This window comes from Lactuca serriola, chromosome 5 (genome assembly GCF_051521515.1).
Source record: "Lactuca serriola cultivar US96UC23 chromosome 5, Lser_US96UC23_V15, whole genome shotgun sequence".
Taxonomy (NCBI): Eukaryota; Viridiplantae; Streptophyta; class Magnoliopsida; order Asterales; family Asteraceae; genus Lactuca; species Lactuca serriola.
Window position 1 is genome coordinate 345,524,822 of NC_136412.1, and position 25,097 is coordinate 345,549,918.

The 25,097-nt window shown below is 35.8% G+C and overlaps 1 protein-coding gene across 2 annotated transcripts; it reads left to right on the plus strand.

Moving 5' to 3' along the window:
* Window positions 1–5,650: 5,650 nt before the first annotated feature.
* Window positions 5,651–11,783, plus strand: LOC145055464 (nuclear transport factor 2-like). 2 transcript variants are annotated; one of them, XM_079003799.1, is made up of 9 exons: window positions 5,651–5,846; window positions 6,009–6,075; window positions 6,899–7,036; window positions 7,131–7,419; window positions 7,504–7,929; window positions 10,681–10,802; window positions 10,884–10,949; window positions 11,040–11,106; window positions 11,178–11,783. In XM_079003799.1, exons 2-9 carry the CDS (start codon window positions 6,028–6,030, stop codon window positions 11,492–11,494), a joined length of 1,473 nt encoding a protein of 490 aa, XP_078859925.1. In that variant the 5' UTR covers window positions 5,651–5,846; window positions 6,009–6,027; the 3' UTR covers window positions 11,495–11,783. The 2 variants fall into 2 exon arrangements, with proteins under 2 accessions (XP_078859925.1, XP_078859926.1); XM_079003800.1 differs by having other exon boundaries at window positions 10,890–10,949.
* Window positions 11,784–25,097: the final 13,314 nt, after the last annotated feature.

The following is a 25,097-nucleotide window of genomic DNA, read 5'->3' on the forward strand; positions in this document are numbered from 1 at the left end:
CTCTACGCCAACCCCCGTCCTCAAAATATTGGAAGGGAAGTTGAATCCATGTCTGGCTTCAACTTTTTAGTGGTAAACATCGTAGTACATTCATTTGCTGAGTTCTCCTTAATAAGGACTTTCTTCAAGTTAGTAGCCCCTTGGTTAATTGTCTTGAACTCTCTGGTCGGCCGTATCTTAAGCTCATTGATCTTCTGCATGTTGGAACCAACAATCAACATGACATCAACATTTAATACAAGGATGATGTATGAGGTGCTTAACTTCTTCAAGTAACAACTGTGATCAAACTCACGTCTTCTAAACCTACTCCTCTTCATGAAGTTATCAAGCTTTAAGTATCACTGCTTAGAAGTTTGCTTCATGCCATACAATATTTCTTTATTCTCGAACACCAGATTTTTCTTACCAGCTGTAAGAGCACTTTCTGGTTATGCCTTCAAGATGTCTCCTTCCAGGTTATGATAAAGGAGATCAGTTGTATTCACATCTAGGTGCTCTAAATAGAGATTTTCAGAGGCTACTGCATTCAACATAGAAGTAAATGTAGCCATATTCGCAACTAGAGAATCGTCCTCTCCCTTATGTTGTATTCCCTTGACCGCCAATATTCCTTTGCAAATTTACCACCATCTATCTCATCCTTAACTTGAAACATCTTACTATTTTGCAGTCCGCTCAACTTGTCATCCATAGCTTTCTCCCACTGTATGAAGTTCATCCTCAAGTCCTCTGGTTTTGACCCATTCTCGCACATCAATGTGTCATTGATTAATGGAGAATACCTCACTTGATAATATGTGGTATGATATTTGAAATACTTACAGCTCCATCCTTATAACCATTATAACCAGAGCTCCCACTATTTCTAGGTTTATCAGAGCTCCTACTGCTTCTTGAACATCTACCTATCCTTTAAACAGAGATATGTTTTGCATTATTTTGGGATCCTTCCACTAAAGAATATGAAATTGAACTGTAAACATCAAAATGAACTGAACCCGACTTCCCAAACTTAGGAGGATTTCATATCTTCACAAAACTAACTTTCTTTTGTCTGCAAATAGAACTTGACTTAGAAGCATCTGTCATGTTCTTCGAATCTGGAATCCTCCCACTGGATACAAGCTTCTTCATTCCCTCCTCACTCATATGAACAAAACTTTTGTAGCATAAATTGGATGTTCCAACTCCTTTAACAGTGCTTGCTTCCTTTTTAGAAACCTCCGACATATATAGTGTACCATGTTTCTGACCCTTAGCAATGATTAAGTTTCCTTTCTTCATTTTCCACTTGTGATCAACAAATGTAACATGATGACCTTCATTTTCAAGTTGCTTAACTGATATCAACATCCTCTTTAGATCGGGAAAGAACTTGACATTCATCAAAGTCCAATTTGTACCCAGAGTTATCTTGAGAACCACATCTTCGACACCCATGATATCTAGACACTTGTTATGCCAACCTGACCTTCTCTTGGTAATGCCTTAAGTTTTGCATCACATCTTTGGAATGCCTAGTGTGAAATAACGCGCCATAATCCAAGACCCAGGATTCTATTGAGTTTTCAACTGAACAAATGAACGCGTCACCTTCAAAATCTTCTGCCATATTCATCTCCTTTTGGCCTTTATCTGCCATGAGCATTGGGCAATGACTTTTGACATGACCACTCTCTTTGCAGTTCCAACATGTCACGTCCCTCTTGTTGTTCTGTCCACCTTTCCTTCTCGACTTGGATCTTCCCTCCCCACATCCTATGTTGGAGCTCCTTCCCTTATCTTCAATACTCAGAAGACTATTGGAAGCTTCACCAACACTTTGTCTGCATACATCCTCACCAAGGATTAAATTGCGAATGCCTTCAAATGTTAGCTTAGCGCCCCGGCTGAGCTGCTAACTGCTGTCACTATACCAGACCAACTATTAGACAAAGATGATAATAGTAGCAATGCCATGACTTCAACTTCAAATTTAATGTCAGCCGACATCAATCTTGATAGGATTGAATTGAATTCATTAACACGATCAGTCACTGAGCCACCCTCATTCATCTTTAAATTTAACAATTGTCGAATCAAGTGAACCTTGTTCACCGCGAAGGTTTTTCATACATGTTAGATAGTGCATTGATCAGCTCATGAGTAGTCTTCACATTGACAACGTTTTAAGCTACATTCTTTGCCAATGATAATCTCACCACACCAAGTTCCTTCCAATATAACAATTCCTAATCCTCCTGCTTCATTTGTTCAGGTTTACTTTTGGACAATGGTTCATGTAAATTCTTCTGATAGATATAGTCGTCGATTTGCATTTTCCAGAAACCGAAATCGTGCCCATTGAATTTGTCGATCTTAACTCTCCCGTATTCAACCATAGCTTTGATACCAGTTTGTTGGGTGACAACAAAACAAGTTAAGCACTTAAGACAAATATCAAAACAAACTTCGGTGAACTTGCAGAAATAAAACTTTTGAAAATGTAAATCAAATGAACACAATATTTAATGTGGTTCTGTCAAGGTGACCTACATCCGTGAGCAAATGAGAGAGAGAGAGAGAGGATTTTATTAACTTCCAAGAACAATTATAATCACACACAAAAGGTTGCACATCACTTGAGCTCTCAAAAGAAAAAGAATCTCTCTTGCTTACTAACTGTTCCAAAGGAGTGCTCTCAACCTCACAATGATTACTCTTTTGAAATTTATGTGCACACATAATGATGAGGATATGAGTCTATTTATACTTGAGGGATCATAACTAAAACCCTAATAGGCCAAACCCACTGGCCCATGAATGGTGACAACCAATCATATCCCTCAATGTAACATCTTCTGGAACATCCATAAATGTCATACAACCCATGAGCATCAACACCACACATGATGGGCCACCTTGACCATAATGGAGCAACATGATGCACAGGTGGAACATCATGATCACTAATGGTCCAACATCCATCATGGTGGCACAACATGATGTATTTCTTGAGCATGATCATCTTATAAGACTACGTGGATCAACATGGCACAACAAAGGAATAAATATGATGCATCATGTACCAAGATGGTCCATGATGGCGCAACATCTCCTCCATGCCGCAACTTGCTTCTTGATGGAGCAACAACATATTCATGGCTCAACATCTCCTTGGCTCAACATCTTCACTTGGCTCAACATTGCCTTGGTGCAACTTCATACATGATGGCACATCATGCTATCATTTGGCGCACCATCCTTAAGGATGGTGCAACTTCCTTCTACATGGTGCAATATGATGTTCCATGTTGCTCCAAATGCTCCAAGTGCTCCAAGTTGCTCGAAGTGCTCCATATTGCTCCAAGTGTTCCAAGTTTCTCCATGTTGCTCTAAGCCACTCCAAGTTGCTCCAAATCACTACAAGTTGCTCCAAAACTCCTTTTGAAAGATTCATTTATTTGTCAGTTGATCCGTTCCTTTGTCAGATGATCTAAAGTCATCTTAGATGATCCGTTCCTTTGCCACATGCTTCATGAACCTCAAGTTCTCCATTGAGTTCTAAGTGCTCCAAATGAACTCAAAATGCTTCATCCAAGTGCTTCACTTGATTCTAAGTGATCCATGTTGGACAAGACTTTATACCTCAACAACGAAGGAGTAGGTCGGAGATAGGAAGAGCCGACATACATGTCGGAGGTGTGAGAAGCTGTTGGAAGCAATTGCATCTGGGGTAAGGAGATGGAAGAAATCATGTCACATGCTAGGAGAAGGATAAGGGCGTTGGTGGTGGTGGTAGGGATGTATGGCAACGATTTTGGTGGGTCAATAGAGAAGAAGAAATATTGGAGGTGTGATGGTTGATGGATAAAAAAAGCAACATCCATATAAACAAGGGGCAATAAAGAAAAATGACTTCAATCAACTATTTTTTTCCATGACCGGGTAAGAGGTTGGCTAACCGAGTAATAGGTTTGAATGTCATTATCAAACACACTAACCAGATTGAGTTAGCCAAAAAGCTCTGACCGGATCCAATCAACATTAAATCAAAGTGCCCCTAAGATGATTCCACATTACAAAATGACACAATCCTAATTTCCTTTTCTTTTTTACCATCGTTTTGGTTTGCATATGCTATATATATATATATATATATATATATATATATATATATATATATATATATATATAATAAAAGAAAAAACTTTAAAAATGATCCATGTGGTTTGCATTTTTTTGGGGTTTTGGTCCAAACCTTGAAAAAGTTGGATAAATGGTCCTTTGAGCATCTATCGTTGCTCATTTGATCCTTCCAAAAACTAAAAAGACTATTTTTCCATTTTCATAATTATTTTTCATTTTAATTTACTATTGTTATTCAAAGAAAATGTAGCATACAACCCCCACATCTCACATATTCTACTCCTAACCCACTCTCTTTATTCTATGTTTTTTTCTTCTTTTTTTTCCTATAAATAGCTCCACACCCTCCACCATTACCCTTGGCTCCTCATCCACCTTGGGTTCAACACCCATCACCACTAAACAATAATCTCGTTGGAAAATAAGAAACAATCGCCAGGCCGCCTTGCAACCTACCAAACTCGACACCTTCACCACAAATCGAACCATCAAGTGGTCCGATCCAAACCATCTTGGTCGGTTTTCAATCGATACCATTGCCACCGTGTGCCTTCGCTCTAATCTCGTCGGAGTGCATTTCCGTCCGACCATTGCAGACGAGATCAACACATGTTGACTCCCCTTAACACCAAAATAAAACCCCTGAAGAGAACCACTAAAAACCTCACCAGAAAACATGTCCGACAACCACCTCCTTCATGGACCGTTGAATCTATACTCTGTCACCAAATCATTGTTGGATCTTCACGTTATCGCTAGATCGTCAACGATATCCACATTGCCTCCTCCGAATCCCTACCTCATTGAGAGAAATAAGACAAATAGAGATATTGAGATTCGGATAGAGGGATGAAGGAGGTAAGGCAAGTAATGACCTTGTTGCTTATGTTATGGTGTAGATCGACGGTGGTGGTTACGACGCTGCTGCTACCAATGGTTGCAGTGGTCCCATGGTTGCAACAGTGTAGACCGACGACAACTATGATTAGAGGTGTCGAAAGAAAATTGTGGGAAGAAGAAAAGATAGGGGGAAGGGGGGATTCTGGGCCCTTTTTTATATTTATAAATGATAATAACTTTGAAAAATAAAAAAATGAATATATCAATGGTATAACAATTATTTTATTTTTTCATATCACAATTATTTTATTTTTCCAGATGAACCAAATCCCACTAAAGATGTTCAAAAAGGACCATTTATCTAATATTTTCCAAGTTTGGACTAAAATTTGGAAACAATACAAACCATATGACCATTTTTAACGGTTTTGTCTAAATAAAAAGATTATTTTGGATTAAAGATTTAGATTCTAATTTTACCGTTTTCGTATCTAATAATATCAAACCATTAAACTGATGTTTATTCCAAATCTATATCGTAGACGTAGATGATATGATACATGTTTATTCCATATCGAGATATCGTAAATGATACCTAACAACACAAAAAACATTTTTGCATTGGGAACAATAAAAATAGAAACTAAAAATCAAAGACACTCTTTCGTACTATATAAATGCCCTGGAAACCCTTTCCCACACTTCCCCTTTACCTTGTACGTACTTGCGTTCGCCTTCGCCTCTCCAAGATCCGTCAAAGGACACAAACAAACCCTAAAGCGCACACACATAGGAAATATATTAACAGAGAAAGGGATCAGAGATTCTTTCTCAATCTCTTTCCTCATCTCGCATCACTGCTCAACGAAATCCAGGTACAGATTCACTCATACTCGCTCTAATCGATTTTTTCCTTTTATGGATGCACATATAATGTTATTTTTTATTAGATTTGTTGTTTTTGATTTGTTTTCCGTTCGCCGATGTTATTTTCTTTATATATGTAATGACTGGTCGTTTGTGGTGCTTTTGGTTAGGGTTTTGATTTAGTTTACAATGGCGGCTCCGGCAGCGACACCGCAGCAACCTGTTTCTGCTCAAGTTGTATGTATCGGTTTCTTTAAAAATTTAATGATTTGCTTGTTCTATTTTCGTGATCTTGTTGTTTGTGAAGGAATTTAAATTTTTTTGAGTAATTTATGGCGGTCGTATGATTATTAGCTTTAAAATTACGTCATATTATTTATTTTATTTTATTTTATTTTTATTTTTTTGTTTGCGTGGTTGTTTTGTTATTGAAATAAGAAAATGATCGTTGTTTCTGATTGGAATGTGGTTATGACTTGAACGTGGAAATGTGGAATCTTACTAGTATTCCGTTATTAACCCAATGAAATCTGATCATCTTTTTTCTGACATTAACATAATAGCTTACACTTCTGTATGATTTTGGTTTCTACATTTACTCTGATTTTGAGCTTTGAATTATATCACAGTTTGCCTTCCTCTTAGACACAAGGTGTAAGGCAATGTAGGTTTTGGATTCATCTGAGCAATGTGAATATGCTTTGTGTTTTGATGATTCTTCTATTCATGTTAATAGTCAATGCTGATATTGTTAATGTTAGTTGAATTTGAATTGTTAAACCATGCTGGTCAATATTATTTTGTATTATTTTCAGGTTAATTGGTGACTCTGCTAGTAGTTTCCAATAAATCTATATACCTAGGTTGTGTTTTTGAGTATATACATACCATCTTTTCTCTTTTATTGAATACATGCATATGTCAAATGCATTACTTTATGAGTGTATGTGTCTATGCACTTATTAACAAATTTTAAGCTTTAAAGTACTTTATGTGAGTTCCTATATTCTTATACTGTTAGCATTGCTGTGGATAATTTTTATGGCTTGTTGATAAATAGGTTGGCAATGCTTTTGTTCAGCAATATTATCATATACTACACCAGTCTCCTGGTTTAGTTTATCGATTCTATCAGGATATCAGTAAACTTGGGCGCCCTGAGGAAGATGGTTCCATGAGCATAACCACTACCATGGATGTATGCTCTTTATCACTTCTTTCCTCTGACATTTCTTGTTTTCTTGGTATGATTCTAATGATATTTTCTTGCTTTTATTGGGATATGCATGCAGGCTATCAATACTAAAATACTATCTCTTAACTATGATGAGATCAGGGCTGAGATTAAATCCATTGATGCACAGGAATCTTTAGATGGTGGTGTCAATGTTTTAGTCACTGGATACCTGACTGGAAAGGACAATATTGTCCGAAATTTTACTCAATCTTTCTTCCTCGCACCACAAGACAAAGGCTACTTTGTGTTAAATGATATGTTTCGTTACATGGAGAATGCCATTAATAATGAAGTAAACAATGCTCTTACTGAGGATGTTGAGGCTCCTACTAATCCTGAGCAAGGTGACAAAAAACAAAAAATTTAGTTGATATTATAAATTTAAAACCTTCTTTTGTTATGTATCTGTTGAAACTTTTTATCTGTAGTGCCAAAAAGTGTTCCTGTGGTTGAAGATCCTGTCCCTGAAGAGGCTGTTGTATTGGCGGAGGAATCTGAAGGGGAAGTGGTGTTTCATCCACCGGAAGCTGTGGAGGTTGCTGCTGCTGCTGTGGAGGTGGAGGAGGAGGAGGAGCCGGTTGCGGAGGTTGTTGATGAAGCGCAGGAGGTTTTACAGCTGGTTGTTGAATCCAACACCAAAATTGAAGAAGTTCCAAAGAAGTCATATGCTTCTATTGTAATGGATCTGAAGCAGAGTGATGTGCCTTTCTCATCCCCACCACCATCTGCTCCAAGGAAACCTCAGCCAAGGATTCAAGAGCATCAGGTGAATAATGCTCAGCCAATTGCTTCAGTCACTGAGTCAGCTGCTTCTAATGTTGATGCTGTTGAAAATGGCATTCATGAGGAAGAAGGTATGCTTACCTTCTTTTTAAAATCATGTTCATGTTTTTGTTTACTTACACTCTGTTTGAAAGTATGTTGCTCCTTTAATAAGTTCTCTCATATTACACCGCTTTTAGAACTAAAAGTATTGACTATATTCATTTGTTCTAACATTTATGGAATTTCAATAATACCCTTATTACAATAACTTTATAAATTGTTTTATTACACTAATGTAACCAAAATGAATTATATGTGTAATCAATTTCAAATTAATTATCATATTATTAAAAGAGATATTTTATTAAATAAAAATAGTTACATTTATAACTCACATTCAAATAAAAAGTACACATGCATTTATAGAGATATATTACACATACATTCAAATGAATTTTTTTTTGCCACATGTCAACCTCTCATTCAATTTGCCAAATGTCATTTTGTGGGTATTTTGAATTAATTGTTTTTCCACATGTCATTTTATGAGTTTTTCTATTTTATTAAATTCGATATAATATTTAATGTAATAATTGCAATAAATGTAGTAATAAATGGATATCAGTTTCTTTAATAAACTTACATTTTAATTTCAAAATTTTCAAATTAAAACTCATTAGTTTTTTTTTGTTTATTTATTTAAATTATTTGTTTAAATTTAAAAGATAAAAAACATTTCATTTATAATAATTCGTTATTTTTTTTATTTTCTTATAAAGTCAAAATTCTCAAATATTTTGATTTTTATATTTAACTGTTTTTTAAAAATTAACCCATGTAATACATGGGTCTCACAACCAGTCAATTAATAAATTATTATTACAAGTAACAAGTTTTAGTTTTAAAGTATCATTATACACTTAAACAAAGTAAATATACATAACATTCAAACTTGATACACCAAAATGTAAAAGAAAACTCACCAAATGTGGTGCAAAATAGATTGAAAAATGCAAAATTTGGTGTAGTCATTACAAATTTCATTTTATGAAATATTACACACATACATAGTGATCTTACACATACATTTAAAGAAATATCGCACCGATATTAAAATATTAAGTCAAAGTTGTATGTTATTTTTATATTTTACTGTGTTAAGTTATTAAAAAGTATTGTTAAATTAGTTGGAAACATTAAAATTTATGTAACATTAGATAATGCAACTTTTCTAATAATTTAATATTACAAGTAACAAATTATATAGTTAGAACATCATTATACCATTAAACAAAGTTAAAATATACATTACAAGCAAACTTGAGAGACCAAATTGTAAAAATGGTTTAACTTCAAATATGGTGCAAATAGATTAAAAAATATCAAATTTGGTGCAAATGTTACACTTTCATTAATGACATCTTCCACGTACCTTTAAAGAAAAGCAGGAATAAAAGGTAGGAGGATATTTAATTTCTCGGAAAGAGATATTACACTCTTATCTACTTCTACTCTAATAAATAAAACCCTTTTTTTTGCCACATGTCACACTCGTTCATTTTGCCACATGTCATTTTGTGGTTATTTTTACATTATTTTTTTTCTAAATGGTATTTTGTTTTTTTTTCAAGTTTATTAAATTTCACATAGTATTAAAATGTAATAATAAATGAATATCAATCTCATTAATGCAATTTTCTTTTTCATTTCATAGTTCCTAAATAAAGCCCAATTATTTCATTTGTTTATTTATTTAAATTATTTGTTTAAATCTAAAAGAGAAATGAACAGTTCAATTTCAATAATTTAATATTTTTATTATTTTGCATATAAATTCAAACTTTTAAATGTTTATACATTTATATTTAACTTTTTTTAATAAACCCGTGTAGTACACGGGTCCCACAACTCGTTGCAATATACAAGTCAAATATTGATGTTTTCTTTAAATATGTTGTTGTGTTCTACATAAATGTTACACATGCATTTGTATAGATATTAAACATACATTTATTAAAATATTATACATACATTTCCAGAAATATTACACAAAGATTACAATATATAAGTCAAACTTGTGTGTTATATTTAAATATATTATTGTGTTCTATGTAAATATTACACACACATTTACGGATATATTACACATACATTTAATGAATATTACACATATGTAGACATACAGCTAATGAAATTTTATAGATACCTTTGTAGAAATATTACACTATTTTTGCAATATATAAGTCAATTGGGTGTTGTATTTTAATATCTTGTTGCATTCTACATAAATATTACCCATGCATTTATACAGACATTAAACATACATTTAATGAAATATTATCCATACATTTAAAGAAATATCAAAGTAGTCATATAATATTAGAGAAATTAAATATCCTCCTACATTTTATTCCTACTATCTTCATACCCACATTAAAATGGTGACCAGTGGACTAAAATATCATGAATTTCATTAAATGTGACACATGTCAACATTTGATAGGGTAGGAAATTAAGTAGGAATAAAATGTAGGAGGATATTTAATTTCTCATAATATTATATAAATTAAAAATGTGTATTTTATTTATGTTGTTGCGTTCTACATAAAACTACACATGCATTTATGGAAATATTACACATATACAATGAATATATTACAAGTAACAAATGCTATCACAGTTAAAATATCATTAAACAATTAAATAAAGTACAAATACATAACATTCTAAGTTGAAGGGCCAAAATTGTAAAGAAGAAAATTTAGAAAGCAAATATGGTGCAATGAATAGAAAAACATAAACTTTGGTGTAAAATGTAAATTTTGTGTTGTTTTGGGCAGCTGATGGGTATTCGATCTACATCAAGGGTCTGCCTATGAGTGCCACACCTGCTATGTTGGATGAGGAGTTCAAGAAGTTTGGTCCTATTAAGACCAATGGCATTCAAGTTCGAAGCAACAGGGTTCGTGTCCACTTCCTCTAATAATATTATAACACACTTTTTTTTTTTTTTTTTTGAAATTTCACGAAACTCATATGACAGCAACAGGGATTCTGTTTTGGTTTTGTTGAATTTGAGACGCCTGAAGCTGTTCAAAAGGCCATTGAGGTATGTAAAATTCATGTATCACTTTGGATGAAATGGGACGATGATTGTAATGTAACGGAAGTTATCTAATTATATGATGACATGTTTCAGGGTTCACCTGTTGCTATTGGTGGACGCAATGCTGTTGTTGAGGAAAAACGATCCACAAACTCTAAAGGCAAGATATCAATTAAAACTTAAAATCCATGTTTCTCATCATCTTATAGATTTATTTATTTATAACAACAGGAGGAGCACGGGGAAGGTTTCCGATTGGAAGGGGGGCTGGAGGAGGAGGATTCAGGAACGATGGAATGAGAGGGGGCCGTGGAAACTTTAATGGTGGTGGTGTTGGTGGCGGAAGAGGCTACAATCGGAGCGGTGAGTTTGGTGGTGGGAGGAATGATTATGGCAACAGAGGCGGCGGACGTGGAGGAGCACCGGCAAACCGTGGTGGTGGTGGTGGTGGAGATGGATATCAGAGAGAGCGTATGAACCGGGGGAATGGGATGGCTGTTAACGGAACAGCCAAGAACATGGCACCACGGGTTCCTGCTACTGCTTGAATTAGTGAGTGAGGCATCATATGATATGATGATGGTTTTGTTCGAGATTGGTAGGGGAAGGGGGATAAAAAAACAAGACTTGATTGATTTAATTAGTTGGGAAATTTTTGTCTACGATAGAAAAAGCATGGGTTGGGTTGGGTTGGGTCGGGTTTTTGGTCATTATTTATGTTGTGTAGTATAGTTGCCCCAGCTATTTTATTTGTATTCTTTCTTTTTATTTTTCTTCCTTGGAACATGGAATTTCGAACTGGATTTTGGTAGAGTAGAGATGATTTTATTGTGCCTATTGTTATTGCCTCTTTCATCGTCCGAAAGTTGTAAAAAAAATGATTTGCGGACATCGTCCTTTCCAGAATGTGAGAGAATCAGATTTCTTGAATATAATTCTTGCATTGAGCGAGAGGTTAAAGCCTCGTTTTATGTAAAAAACATTACCTAAATGAGAAACTAAGTACAACCGGCACCAAGGAAAACCATATGTTATACACTTCCTCAAGCTGAAGCATAGATATTGATCGTCTTCAATTTGTAAATATAAGAAATTTAACTCAACCTGCAAAGAGTGCTTTAGTGAATATATCACCGAGTTGCTTCTGGTTTTAGGTGATGTTTGTTTTTCTGAAGCCAAAATGTCTGAAGTCTGCGGACAACATCTGTAAGCTTTTACAACAAAAGAGATGGACCAAACGTCTGCAGTCTGCAATAAGAAGTTTGTTTTTTTAACGTCTGTAGTCTGTTGAAGCAAACTGAATTTCAAATAAATTAATTTTACAAACTTAAAATGGTTTTTAAACACCAAAATACTAATAATAATAGTCATACAACATTGAAATAAAATTAATGTTATACAATAACAATTTCATTTTAAATAATTCAATCCATATTTTGCATCAACTGCTCAACAATTTCATCCCGTAACCGAGTCATATTCATGGCCTGCTGCTGTATCATTTGTTGGAACCTCATCTTCATCATCATCAACAGGCACATTGTTATTTCGAAACGAGACAGTGGGTTCATCATATTGTGCGAAATACTCACCACTCGGTCATTTCCTTATAAAATTATAAAGCATGAAACATGTTATCACAATGTTTCTTTGTATAGCAAACAAGAATGGTGCCATCCTCTTCAATAGGGAATTGTGCTTTCAACACACTAAAAACATGCCCAATGATGTTCCGAAGTTTTGCATGTCCATAGTTAAATTTTCTTTATTGGTTAATGCACGTCTTTGTCGAAAATCCCCAACACAATACCTCATATTACGATACGGGGCCATAAATTCTCGAGTGTGCATATGCGACATCACAAACATAATATTTCTCTGTAAAAATGCAAAACACTAATCAATTTTCAAATTAAGATAAAAATATTTAAAAAACCAAAAACTTGCCTGGTGGTGGAAACGGGAATGATGCATGTGGATCGGCTAATGCTTCTGATAATATTCTAGAATCATGCACTAACCCTTCCCAACCGACTACAACAAACATAAAAAACATGTTGAAGTCACAAATTACCAATACGTTTTGGTAACAATCGCCATTTCCTCTACTTCTATATAAATATTGTTTTCTTAGTAGGGACAACATGTATCAAAGTGTCATCAAGTGCACCAACCGCTCATTTGAAAACCTGTCGTAGCTTCCTATTATGTCTTGGAATCAATGTTTTAAAAATTGGTTTGAACCGGTCGGTCGAACCGGTTGGACCGAAAACCGAAGAAGGGAGGAGCAGTTCAGCCATCACCGGTTTTATGCCTATTTCTGCACTGATATGAATTGGCCGGTTTTTACAAAAACCCGGTTAATTAAACTATCTGAACTGGTTAAATTGAATAAAACATATGGAAAAGAACCATTTACATAATAAACTTTGGTTCTTTTTAACATCTATTTAGATTTCTTTAAATAAAAACATATGATAAATATTATGAAGTTTTTTGATGTGTTTATATTCATCAAAAACTATATTTTGTTTTGGTATTATATTTTATTTTATTTTTAATGTATGTGAATTGATGTAAAATTTATGGGTATGTGTTATTTTAATGTATTTGGATTGATCTACAACTTGTTTGTATGTGTATTTTTAATGTTTGAACTTGTAGAAGTCAAATTCTTGATTTATGTATGTATTTATGTGTAGGAAAATAGAAAAAAAGATGAAAATTATAGAAATCGGTTGACCCGACGGTCGAAGCAGTTAAACTGGAACCAATCACCGTACCGGTTCAACTAAAAAACCGGTTTTTAAAACATTGTCTGAAATGTTTGGATTTAGATTAAAAGAAGTTGGAACTATAATGTCTTTTGCGGAAAACATCATTTTTTCCAACACTTCATAAAAAAATTTATGAACTGTTTGTTTTGAGTGTTGAAATCTCCGCTTGATAATCACGTAATGTTGGTTATGACCGATCATCATTAAAAACATAGCCATCTTTTCCTCAACTGATACATGTTTGCTATCTTTTAACAAGTAATTTACTGTAAAGTGAGCACATAGTCGGACAAAAGATTCACGAGACATGCATAGTACTTCAACACATTGTAAAGGATTACGTTGCAATTGCTCTAATGTGTATTCATGTCCAGTCATTTCCGAATCATTGTCATGCACTCGTTTCACACCCCTCTTCCAAAAATAACCAACGTACAAGTACATAAGAATTACGAGAAGTATCTTTTGATCGTGGTCCATTATGCAACTATTAATCAACAAAAGTATAACTAAACATAAATATTAACTAAATTCACGTAGCAAAAAACAACACTTAACAATATTTCAAGTAACAAAAAAATATATTATATTAACCATATTTCAAATTTCAAGTAGCATAAAAATAACACTTAACCATATTCCAAGTAGTAAAAAAACGTCACACAATGGTTTCAAATTTCAAGTAGCAAATAGTTCCAACAAAAGGAAAAAAAAACTAACAGATAGTTTCAACACAATAAAAAAAACCTTCAACACAAGAAAAATCATCGGACAATCTTAGGGTCCTTTAAAACTCTTAAACCTATACTCATCATCCCGATCCATCCTTGTAATATCTCAGGAACATCAGACAAATTCATCCACATCTCTCTCATATTCACGGTCCCTCCAAAAATGTGATATGCAGTAAAGCGTAGAGGATCTGTAGGGCCTAACTCAAGAACCTCTAACTTCTCTAAACATTGAGGAATTGTATACCCTTTAGTCAAATGTTGTAGAGATTTTTTCATTTCAAATGCTAAATTGTCAGCAATAATAGAAGGTTCATCAGGTGAGTCACTAGGAGCTCTAGGAGATGAGGTTTTAGCCCTTTTGTTTGGGTTACCAGAGGGTGAAGCAGCAAAATGTGAAGTAGCAGAAGGTGGAGGCTCACAAAAAGGCTCACTATCATGATGGGAAATGTCATCATCATCATTTATTGCAACAAAAGGGGTGCCCGTAATCTCAACTAGTGGAACATGACACGAAGATGATCCAGCTCCTGATGATGTTTGGGTTGAGCAACACTTGAAATTACTAGTGACACTATTTCCATCAAAAAGACGTGCACAAAGATCTAGAACAGACAATGGAATTGTTTTCAATGGAGCTGACTTCTGATGCCCCTAAACCCAAATGTAGCAAAAACTAGTATAAGGATATTTGGCAAGTTCAAACATAAATGTTATATAGGGTTAGGTTATTTTGTTTTCACTATCTATTGTGTGCATGTATGATTGATTATTGACCAATCATTTTAGTTATTTAAGAAATCAATTAATGCATATTACATATTGAAGATATAATGGATATTAATTACATCTTCAACATTTAATATGCATTAATTACTTTCTTAAAATAACTAAAATGATTGGACCAGAATCAATCATACATGCACACAATAAATAGTGAAAACATTTGAACCTAACTCTCTCTCTCTCTCTCTCTCTCTATATATATATATATATATATATATATATATATATATATATATATATATATATATAAGTGTTTGTTTGAGAATTGTATATATTGCCAGTTTGTTTTTCAAATATAGCTATCTTGTGTATTTGACTTTCAGATTATAATATGCATTTTTCATTTGTTTTTGAATCAAATTCATGACAAATTTTTCCAAAAGAATTCTTCCAAGCCTTATCCATGAATCTTTGTGCAAACTTAAACCTTTTCTTCCTACATTCTCAACTTCTTCAACACAAGTTTCCAATAAACATTTTAAATGCTCGTTGGTCCATTGTTGTTTCTCTCATATTTCTAATAACCAATATATCATAGAAGCTTTAGATAAGACAAATAAAGAACTTGATCTAATGTTATAAACATAAAAAAAGACATTTTCACCAAAAAAAAAACAACATATATACATCATGATTTCACATTTTCAGCAAACAAAACCGCAAATAAACAACATTATTTCACAACTCTAGCAAAATAAAAATCAGATTAACATCATTATTTCATAATTTCATAATTTCAGCAAAAAAAAAAAATAGTATATAAGCATCATTATTTGACAATTTCAGCTCAAACCAACACTTAAACAACATTATTTTAGCAAAAAATAGCACATAAACATCAACATTTCGATTTTTCAGCAAGATACATCAACAAATATTGTGTTTCAACAATATTTAATAAAAATTAAACAAGAGAAAGGTTTTTTGGATTTTCAGCAAGAAAAAAACAAGAAAGCCTACATAAACATCAACCAATTTCAGTAAAATGGAGAGTTTTTAGGAAAAATACCCTTTAACTTCATACTAAAACATGAAAAATCATCATAAACAGTAGAGTTCTTACCTGTTTTCTGCGTAGAGGAGTTGATGCCTTCGATTGGAGATTGTTCGCATGCGATCAGAGAGGAGGGCGACAGTGGGCGGCGGTGCTGATCGGAGCTGATAAATGTGAAGATGATGATGGAAGCGAGACAGGATGCGTCGATATTGGGAGAATTCGAGGGTGGGAAGTTCTGATGGAGGCACCGATAGAAAGAAAAAAAAGGGCATCTATGTTAGTTTGCACTGTGTATATCTCTCTTATTGTCACACCATATGTTCATTTGTTTAGAGATCAAAGGAAATCAATTTCACCTAAGTAAATTTTCAGCCATATTAGCTCACATGTGGTTTGAGCTATAACCATGTATTTTTTTTAAACGACAAATCTAACCTACTCCTAAACTACACCTTAAATCCACGTATGTATTTAGATTTTGCACTTGATTGAGAAACAACATTTTGTTTCTTACTCTTACGACCTGTTCGTAGGATCACTATCATCATGATAAGTTGATAACTATGATTTTGGTAATTTCATGTCCTGATGCATCATTTAGCTATTTAAAAATGTGGACAACGATGCCCCAATGTGAAGTTATGGGAGATGACATACACACGCTTACCATGGTTACTGGGAAATCGATAGGTGGTAAGATAATCATTAGAGAGTTTTTCGCATAATTTTTTATATTTTTCTGGATTCTTAAGGAGTTCTCCATTGTCTACTCCAAGTTTTATATTTGGAATCATTGGGGATTCACAAGGTTTTGACTCTCATATGTTGTTAAAATTAGGGACATTTCAGACAATGTTATGAATGATTTAGTGTTAAAAATAGGGCGAAAGGTACTTAATTGTTTTATATTTGTATTTTGCAACTAAAAAGATGCATTTATTAAATAAAAGCTAAAAAAGACCAATTTAAGCATATTGTCATGAAGTATGAAGCAAGAAAAATAGCTAGAGATTAGCAAGGAAAGAAATCAGAAGATTCTAAAAATAAATACAAAATTTAAGGATCCGCGCCATGAAAGTTTTGTTCGCGCCACAATTTTAGGTCGGTTAAGAAGTATATAAATGAGAAACTTGATTTTAGCCAAAAGCATAATATTACATAGAAGAAGTCATAACACATCAACATAGAAGATTCATAGCAGAGGAGGCGCATAAGAGGAGTAATCGATCCAAGATAAGCCGTTTTGGTTTACTTTACATTATGTTTAGCATTCCTTCGATTTCTCTTGTTTGTTTTGTCTTGATAATGGGTTAAGTTCCCAATACTTTTGTTTACAATGTAGATGAACTCATTTGATTATGTTTTGATTCATTGAAAGGTTGTTAGAAGTTGTTTAATATATTATGTTTTCTTGATTAAAAATGAAAAATCTTCAGAAAAGTCCCAAAATTTGGGTCAGTTTACGAAATAGTCATTAAAAATGGAAAATCTCCCAAAAAGTTCCATGAGGATAAGTGACCGATCGATCCGCCATGTGAATTATCATTTTAGTGTTCTTCAAATCCGGTAAATTGAGCTTTTGGTAAAATGAAAATGACATCAAATTGATGCTAGTTTTTGTTGAATTGCCAAATTCACAAGGCAAAGTAAGGCGCCTAGGATCTCCTATCTTCATTGGAAGACCTTCCATCGCCATAGTTGAACATTGCTCATTAAGCACCACCTTAAATAACTTCTCCATATCATTCCGATTGTGAATAAGATCCTTGAGAAATTTCACGTATGTAGGCATCTTAGTAATGGGCTCAATCAATGAAGTATTAATCAAAAACCCTTTTGTCTGTTCCACAAACCTTTTGTTTTCCTGTTCCAAAATATCCTGCTTGGCTTGGTACGGGTATGGAAGCGTGGATGATACAGTTTTACAAATGAGGAATCATTATTTTGTTCCATGTCCCTCGATGTCGCATCTTGGCCAGCACGTCATGGCAACTGGACAGAGTCACTATAGGCTCTAATTTCTCCCCTTCTTTTGTGGATATATCCATGAAATACGATTTTGTGTTTGGGTTAGTGTTGCTTGGAAGTGTATTTGGTAATCTTTCTTGCATAAGCTTTGTTAATTGACTGATTTGTGTTTGGATGCTAAAAATAGATGCTTGTTAATTCCAGAGTGAAGCTTGTTTTTCTCTAAGCGCTGCATCCATGGCGTCATGTCTTTTCTTGCTTGCTTCCATGAATCTAATCAATACTGACTCAAGATTGGCTATCTCTTTTCGGGTTGGGCTTGTTCTTTTTGGTAAAAGACGTGATTTTGTTGTTGTCATTTCTCCTCCTTTTCTTTCTTATATTCATTATGTGGCTTCCATCTTGGGTTCCTCCAATCTTCATCATATCTATCTCTACTTGAATAACAAACTTGAGATTTCTTGTACCCGTTTTCATCCAAATCGCAATCCTTTGTAAGACGTGGTCCGCTACAAATGTCGCCATCATTATGATTCTTCTATCCATGGTGTCGAGCATTGTAATTATTGAAGCAATACCTTCTTGGCCTCCATCTATAGTCAATCTTTGTCTAGTAATATCCTCCCTTGGGTTGTGATACTCTCTTGGATGTTTTACACATTCTTCAACAAGAGCCTTGTTAGTAGCAGGAGATTTCTTCGTCATAGGTCCTTGGGAATATAATAGTTGCACGGTGCTCACATTGATTCCATCATAAAAAATTGGAGATTTCTTGTTGCACGTTCAATTCATGTTGAGGGAAATTGTAACACCGTAAATGTTCAAATAAAATTTTCATTTAAAATTACATAATTCTCATAACACATTTCCCAAAATCTCATTTATTTAATTTACAAATTGCAACTCCATAATTGTTGATTAAAATCTAGGATCCTCAAAACATAACTCTTTCGTTGGTGTGTACAATCAAGCCGGTGCCTTCCCGTGATCCTGAGAAAACCTGAAACACATAACACAATGCACGGTAAGCACGAAGCTTAGTGAGTTCCCCAAAATACCACACATATCTCAGTAGCCTCTCATGGCTATATTCAAATAAGACCCTCCGGTCAATGTGTCTCAGTGGGACCCTCCGGTCCCATAACTCGGGTGGAACCTCCGGTCCTAACTCAGTAAACTCAAAATAATACACAACATAAATCACAAAGACAAAATGTAGGATATCACAATACTCAGTTTAACACATAAGACATCTCAGTCACATACAGGTACCACTTATGGTAAGTATAGTGAGAAGAATCACCTTGCAAGCAAGCAAGCAAATAACCTCGTACCCGAATCCAGAACTAGCCTCCGCCTATCACAAAGAATGAATATCTCCAATTAATACTCTTTTCACGACTATAATAACCGAAGGCTATTCTTTCTCTTTCTCTCTCTAACTCTTAAAGTGGATAAAAGACCATTTTACCCCTCCATGGTCTCCATTCCTCATGATTGACCCAACCCTAAATTCAACAGAAGTCAAACTCGAGTCAACAGTCCATGTTTGACCCGACTTGCCGAGTGCACCCATGTGACTCGTCGAGTCCACTTGATTCCTCAGAAGTCTCGCGAAGGTCCAGCTCAGCTCGTCGAGTTGACCCCCAACCCGCCGAGTTATCGCATGATCAAGCTCATCGGGACAATCCCTCACCGACTCGTCGAGTCAGGCCATGGACTCGGCGGGTCCCTTTTATTTGATTTCTCATTCAGACGAATTAAGGCATATCTATCACTCCAAACACTAGATCTACCATCCCACGGATCGATTGCCACGTAAAGCTTTGATCATTACACTCATGCATGGTGGTTTTTCTCTAATTTACCAATACATGTTCTCATAAGGTGTTAAACACCATACTCCTCATATGGATGAATAAAGTCAAGACTTTTGAGCTCTAGGGACCTCACAAGGTCCAGATCTGAGGTTTAAACCTCTAGATAACCTAGTATTCTCGAATTCCCAAAATATGTGATGAAAACCCTAACTTCTCCACTCATGAGATCTAACAAAATAAAGGGGAAAGATTCAAGCTTTTTACCTTCCTCTTGAAGCTCTGGATGAAATGGCCTGAACCCCAACGACTCCTTCTTGTTTCTTGTTGAACAAACTCCTCTTTCTCCTCAAAGACGCACTAAAATCCTTCAAGGTTAGCTTGGAGACTCTCTTAGCTCACTACACTCGTTTAAGGTTTCACACAGAAGGGTTAGGCAGCTGGTGAGGCAGAAATGGGGGCATAAGTTCCCTTATATAGGCCCCAACCCCGGGAAATTAGGGTTTCTCTGCCCAGCACCTACTCGGCGAGTCGGCTCTCTGACTCGTCGAGTCCATTCATTAATCCCACGTGGATAACTCGACTCTACTCGACAAGTTGGACTCACAACTCGTCGAGTCACTCTATAAATCTCAAAATTAAACACACAATAATATAACTGAAAGTCCAGATGTTATAGTTCTCTCCCACTTGAATTAGATTTCGCCCTCGAAATCGCTCCTCAACAACACATAGATCGAACCCATTAACCCGAAAAGCACCACCGAAAGGATCTTATACCACATAACTATCTTTCTCCGTGGACACCTGAAACCAAAAAGGAACTCCCAAACCCAGGAAAGGAGAAACCCTTCTGCCGCTACGATACCCCCTCTGACTCTCCAGAATCTAGAAACTCTAGTGGCCTGTCTCACTGCCAGACCGCCCTCTCAAGATATCACCATGTTATTCGCTCCTCGAATAACAGACCCTGATAACTCACTGCCCATCTGATTCTCTCGTTACGACTAATAGAAACAAGTCAATGCCCAAAATTTGGCTACCGATCACTCATACCAGACATACTAAACAATCTAGATTATACTCCAAGGAATGAAATGATCACATCACACCAAATACCCATCCACTGTACTGCAATCAAAACCCATCTGAACAATGAACTCTTAACACCCTGTCCTCAGACACAAGAAAAGATCATGCTTGCTCAGAAGTATCCCTTGACATCTAACAATCATAAACCCCAACTCCCTTCTCAATTATCCCTTTCATCATTGAGCACCAGGTCATCTCCCGACCCAACAGTTGAACCTCCAAAGGTTACCTATTGCATACTACCAAAACATCTCACTGACTTCCTTCTCACACCAACTATCTCGACCCAGTGTGAGACACAAGTCATGAAGTTCACTTTACCCCAAACGAATACTACAACCCCAACTGAAATCGTATCACCCTCGACCTCTGTTGTCTACTACTCATTTTCTCCATACGTCTCACGATCCCTTCCATACAAACGAACTGACCCACACAGGTCTAAGACATCAAATGACACACAACACCTCTCAAAATGGAACCGACCTCTAAGTCCGGAATCTCATTTCGCCCTCTCAATACACCACTAGAGCCAACTCAAAATCGAGAGTCTGGCCCGACGCATAATTGGAACCACTCATTTCCAATATGATACTCGACCCGTACTCACAATTCGCGAATTTTGCCCACACCATCTCTCCAATTCCTTACGCTTACGATAATCCCTCAAATCGGGATACAACAATCCTCGACCGACACGGAGACCCCAGTCTCACCCCTGGTCCGGCAACCAGGTCCCAGAAGTCTCAAGTGGTAAGGCTACCCAAGCCTAAGAACTCCTCTGCATCCTACTATGACTAGCGGATACTATAACTCCCCGTAGATTCACAACTCTTCTCTCTTGCTCGATGGCTAGTGAAAGCTACGGTTCCCCCACAGTTCCACAATACTCTCTCTCCAACCAGTGAAAACCACGGCTCCCCGTAGTTTCACAATGCTCTCCCTCTGACCAGTGAAAGCTACGACTCCATGCCGTTTCACAATGCTCGCTCGTTGACCAGTGAAAACTACGACTCCCCGTAGTTTCACAACGCTCTCCTTCTGACCAGTGAAAGCTATGGCTCCCCGCAGTTTCACATCACTTTCTCTTACCACCCCACGATCTCATCCTCAAGTCGATGCCACACTACGTTCACTAACTTATGCTCCACGACCCAGCATAGATAGGTACACACACCCATCCAAAATAAGCATCACTACTCTCGATGGCAACCGCCATGACCAAACTCCTTTTCTTGCTACAATTCACACTTTTAGATAATCTCGCTTGATGTCAAATAGCCGAAGGGATCCCACTGGAACCATAGATACTTGGTACACCACTTGCCATCTCAAACTCAAGACTCAAAATACTCCGAAATTTAGGACATCATACTCGGATACCTTGGTACACCATCACAGAACCTCACGGCGTCTTGCCTTAACCACTGATCTCATACTCACAACATCATACTCAGATACCGCAATGTACCCTTTCAAAATCTTACAACCGATCTTCTTCTCACACAACTTGTAACTTCAGAATATTCCCATCTCACAAATTAAAACACAGAGGAATCGTCAATAACTGAAAACACGTTGACGAAAATCCGAAGCTCCACCCTCTACTGATCACCACTCATACTAACTACTCACACCGACTCTGAGATTGATTGACAATTCAACTTCTGTCCCTTCTGGAATATAAATCACAATCTATACTTATACCCACAAATATCAGCTATTGCACCATGAACTCGGCGACACAACCAGCTCGAACTTAACAATTGCAATCCCGAAAAATACCTAGCCATAATAAATTCTCTGGCCAATGGCCACATGCCGTGGGTTCTCTCATCCTTCCTTAAGAACATACCCATACATCACCCCGCCTTGCACCTCACCTCACCCACCAATAACCCAGGTCTCATGTGTATGCACCACGAATCTCCATAGTGAGTTCTCTAACCGCACTTTGAACGGATCACTGATCCTCTCAATAGAATACTCCGTTCTCCCCCACTTAGGGTTCGAACCATCACCAATTGGCATACAAACAATCCACTCCATAGACTGTTTCACCAAGTATATCATACTTGACTCTTGGAACGTACCATATAATCACTTCAATGATCTTCCCGATGGAATCAAGCAACTCCAAATATCCCGTAACTCAGACAAGAATCTCAGAATCCTCACAACGTGACTACCTCTAGTCATCTCGAAGCCTCATACAGATATACCGCCAGATACCCCAACTGTTATGAATTAGTCCTGACTCTCGGTCTAGAAATAATACAGTTAACACACACTTCGTCTCTAACTTCTCGACCAACCTACCATCGCAGGAATCATCATAAAAGCAAGAGACCCCACTCTCACAGTCGGTACACAACGAAGACAACGAGGGCCACCGCCCCGATATACTCCTATTAACCACCTGAAACCGCCGCTAAAACTATGCCTCCCAAAAAGCCACCTCCCTATTCTCTTCCATCATAGACCTACAAATGAATTTCTCATGGTATAAGAAATACCTCGCAGCAAACATACTGCAACCCTATGCTACCCCAAAAGGCGCCTCCCTGTTCTCTTCTTGTGATACTTGTTCTAGTATGTATATATGTATAAGCATGTATGTATACTTTTATACGACATTGTTATATCCTTAAAATACATTATTATCCAGAGCACTTCAGCCCCATTGCATTTATAGTTGTATCTTTTATAGGTTGATATACTTAGTTCGCTATAAACAATGCTCTGATACCAATCTGTCACACCCCCAAACCGGAACGACGGAAACGTTCGGGGGCAGAGGAATTCATGTTTAGTATGACAACACATGTACCATAGCAATCATAGTAACAAACAACCATTGTATTAATATTAAAGTGTTTACAAGTAGTGATTCACAAAAGATTGAATCCAAAAGTAAATAACAAAACAAGACATGAAGCTACTATACTTCATCTTCTGAATCCCAACGCGCATACCTGACTACTAGTCTCCTGAGAATACAAGTTATTTCGAAAGAGCAGATCAACATTTAAGCTGGTGAGTTCATAAGTATTTAAGTGATGAAAAGTAAGTTGTATGTTCTTTTAGAAAAATTCGCATGTTCCTCCAGAAAATCCTATATTTTCTAATGTGATGAATGAAAGTAAAAATGACTCTACAATTCCTTCTATGAGTACTAAATGGATACAAGTTATATATAATTTAGAGTAAACAGACAATCGATTGTGTGAATCTGCCCTAAGCCCACAACCAAACAAAGGAACAGGGAATGAGGCGGAATTCGCACATCCCATTGTTTGTTAGATCTTCACTGTATATAACCCTGGTGTATTCATTTGGTACTTATGAAGTTAACTGTAATAGTTCTTTATATTTTATGAAAACATTCTTTAAGAAAATTATATATTTTCTTTAGTAAAAATGGTAACCACAATAGTTCCTTCTATAATCACTTAGTTTATACTAGCTATATATATAATCTAATATCGAATGGACAGTTAAATGGGTGAATCTGCCCTAAGCCCACAACCAAACAAGGAACAGGAAGTAAGGCGGAAAGCACACATCCAACTACCTATCAGATATTAATTATATAGAACCCTGATGTATAAACTAAGGTATTATAGAATTAACCACTAAAGGTCCTTTAAGTTATACTGGTTTAATAAAATGAATTAAACCCTTTTACTGATAAGTTTCTAGTTTAGCCTAATAAATGTTATATCTGAAAAGTATGTTTTTGTACTAGAAAACGGTATATTAAATTTGTATGCTATGACCTGACCCAGACCTGATACTCCTTATGGTTATTTGGTGTATACGATATATATATATATATATATATATATATATATATATATATATATATATATATATATATATACACCTAAGATCGAATAGATAGTAGACTGGGTGAATTTGCTCTAAGCCCAAAACCAAACAAGGAACATGAAATGAAGCGGAAAACACACATTCTACTATCT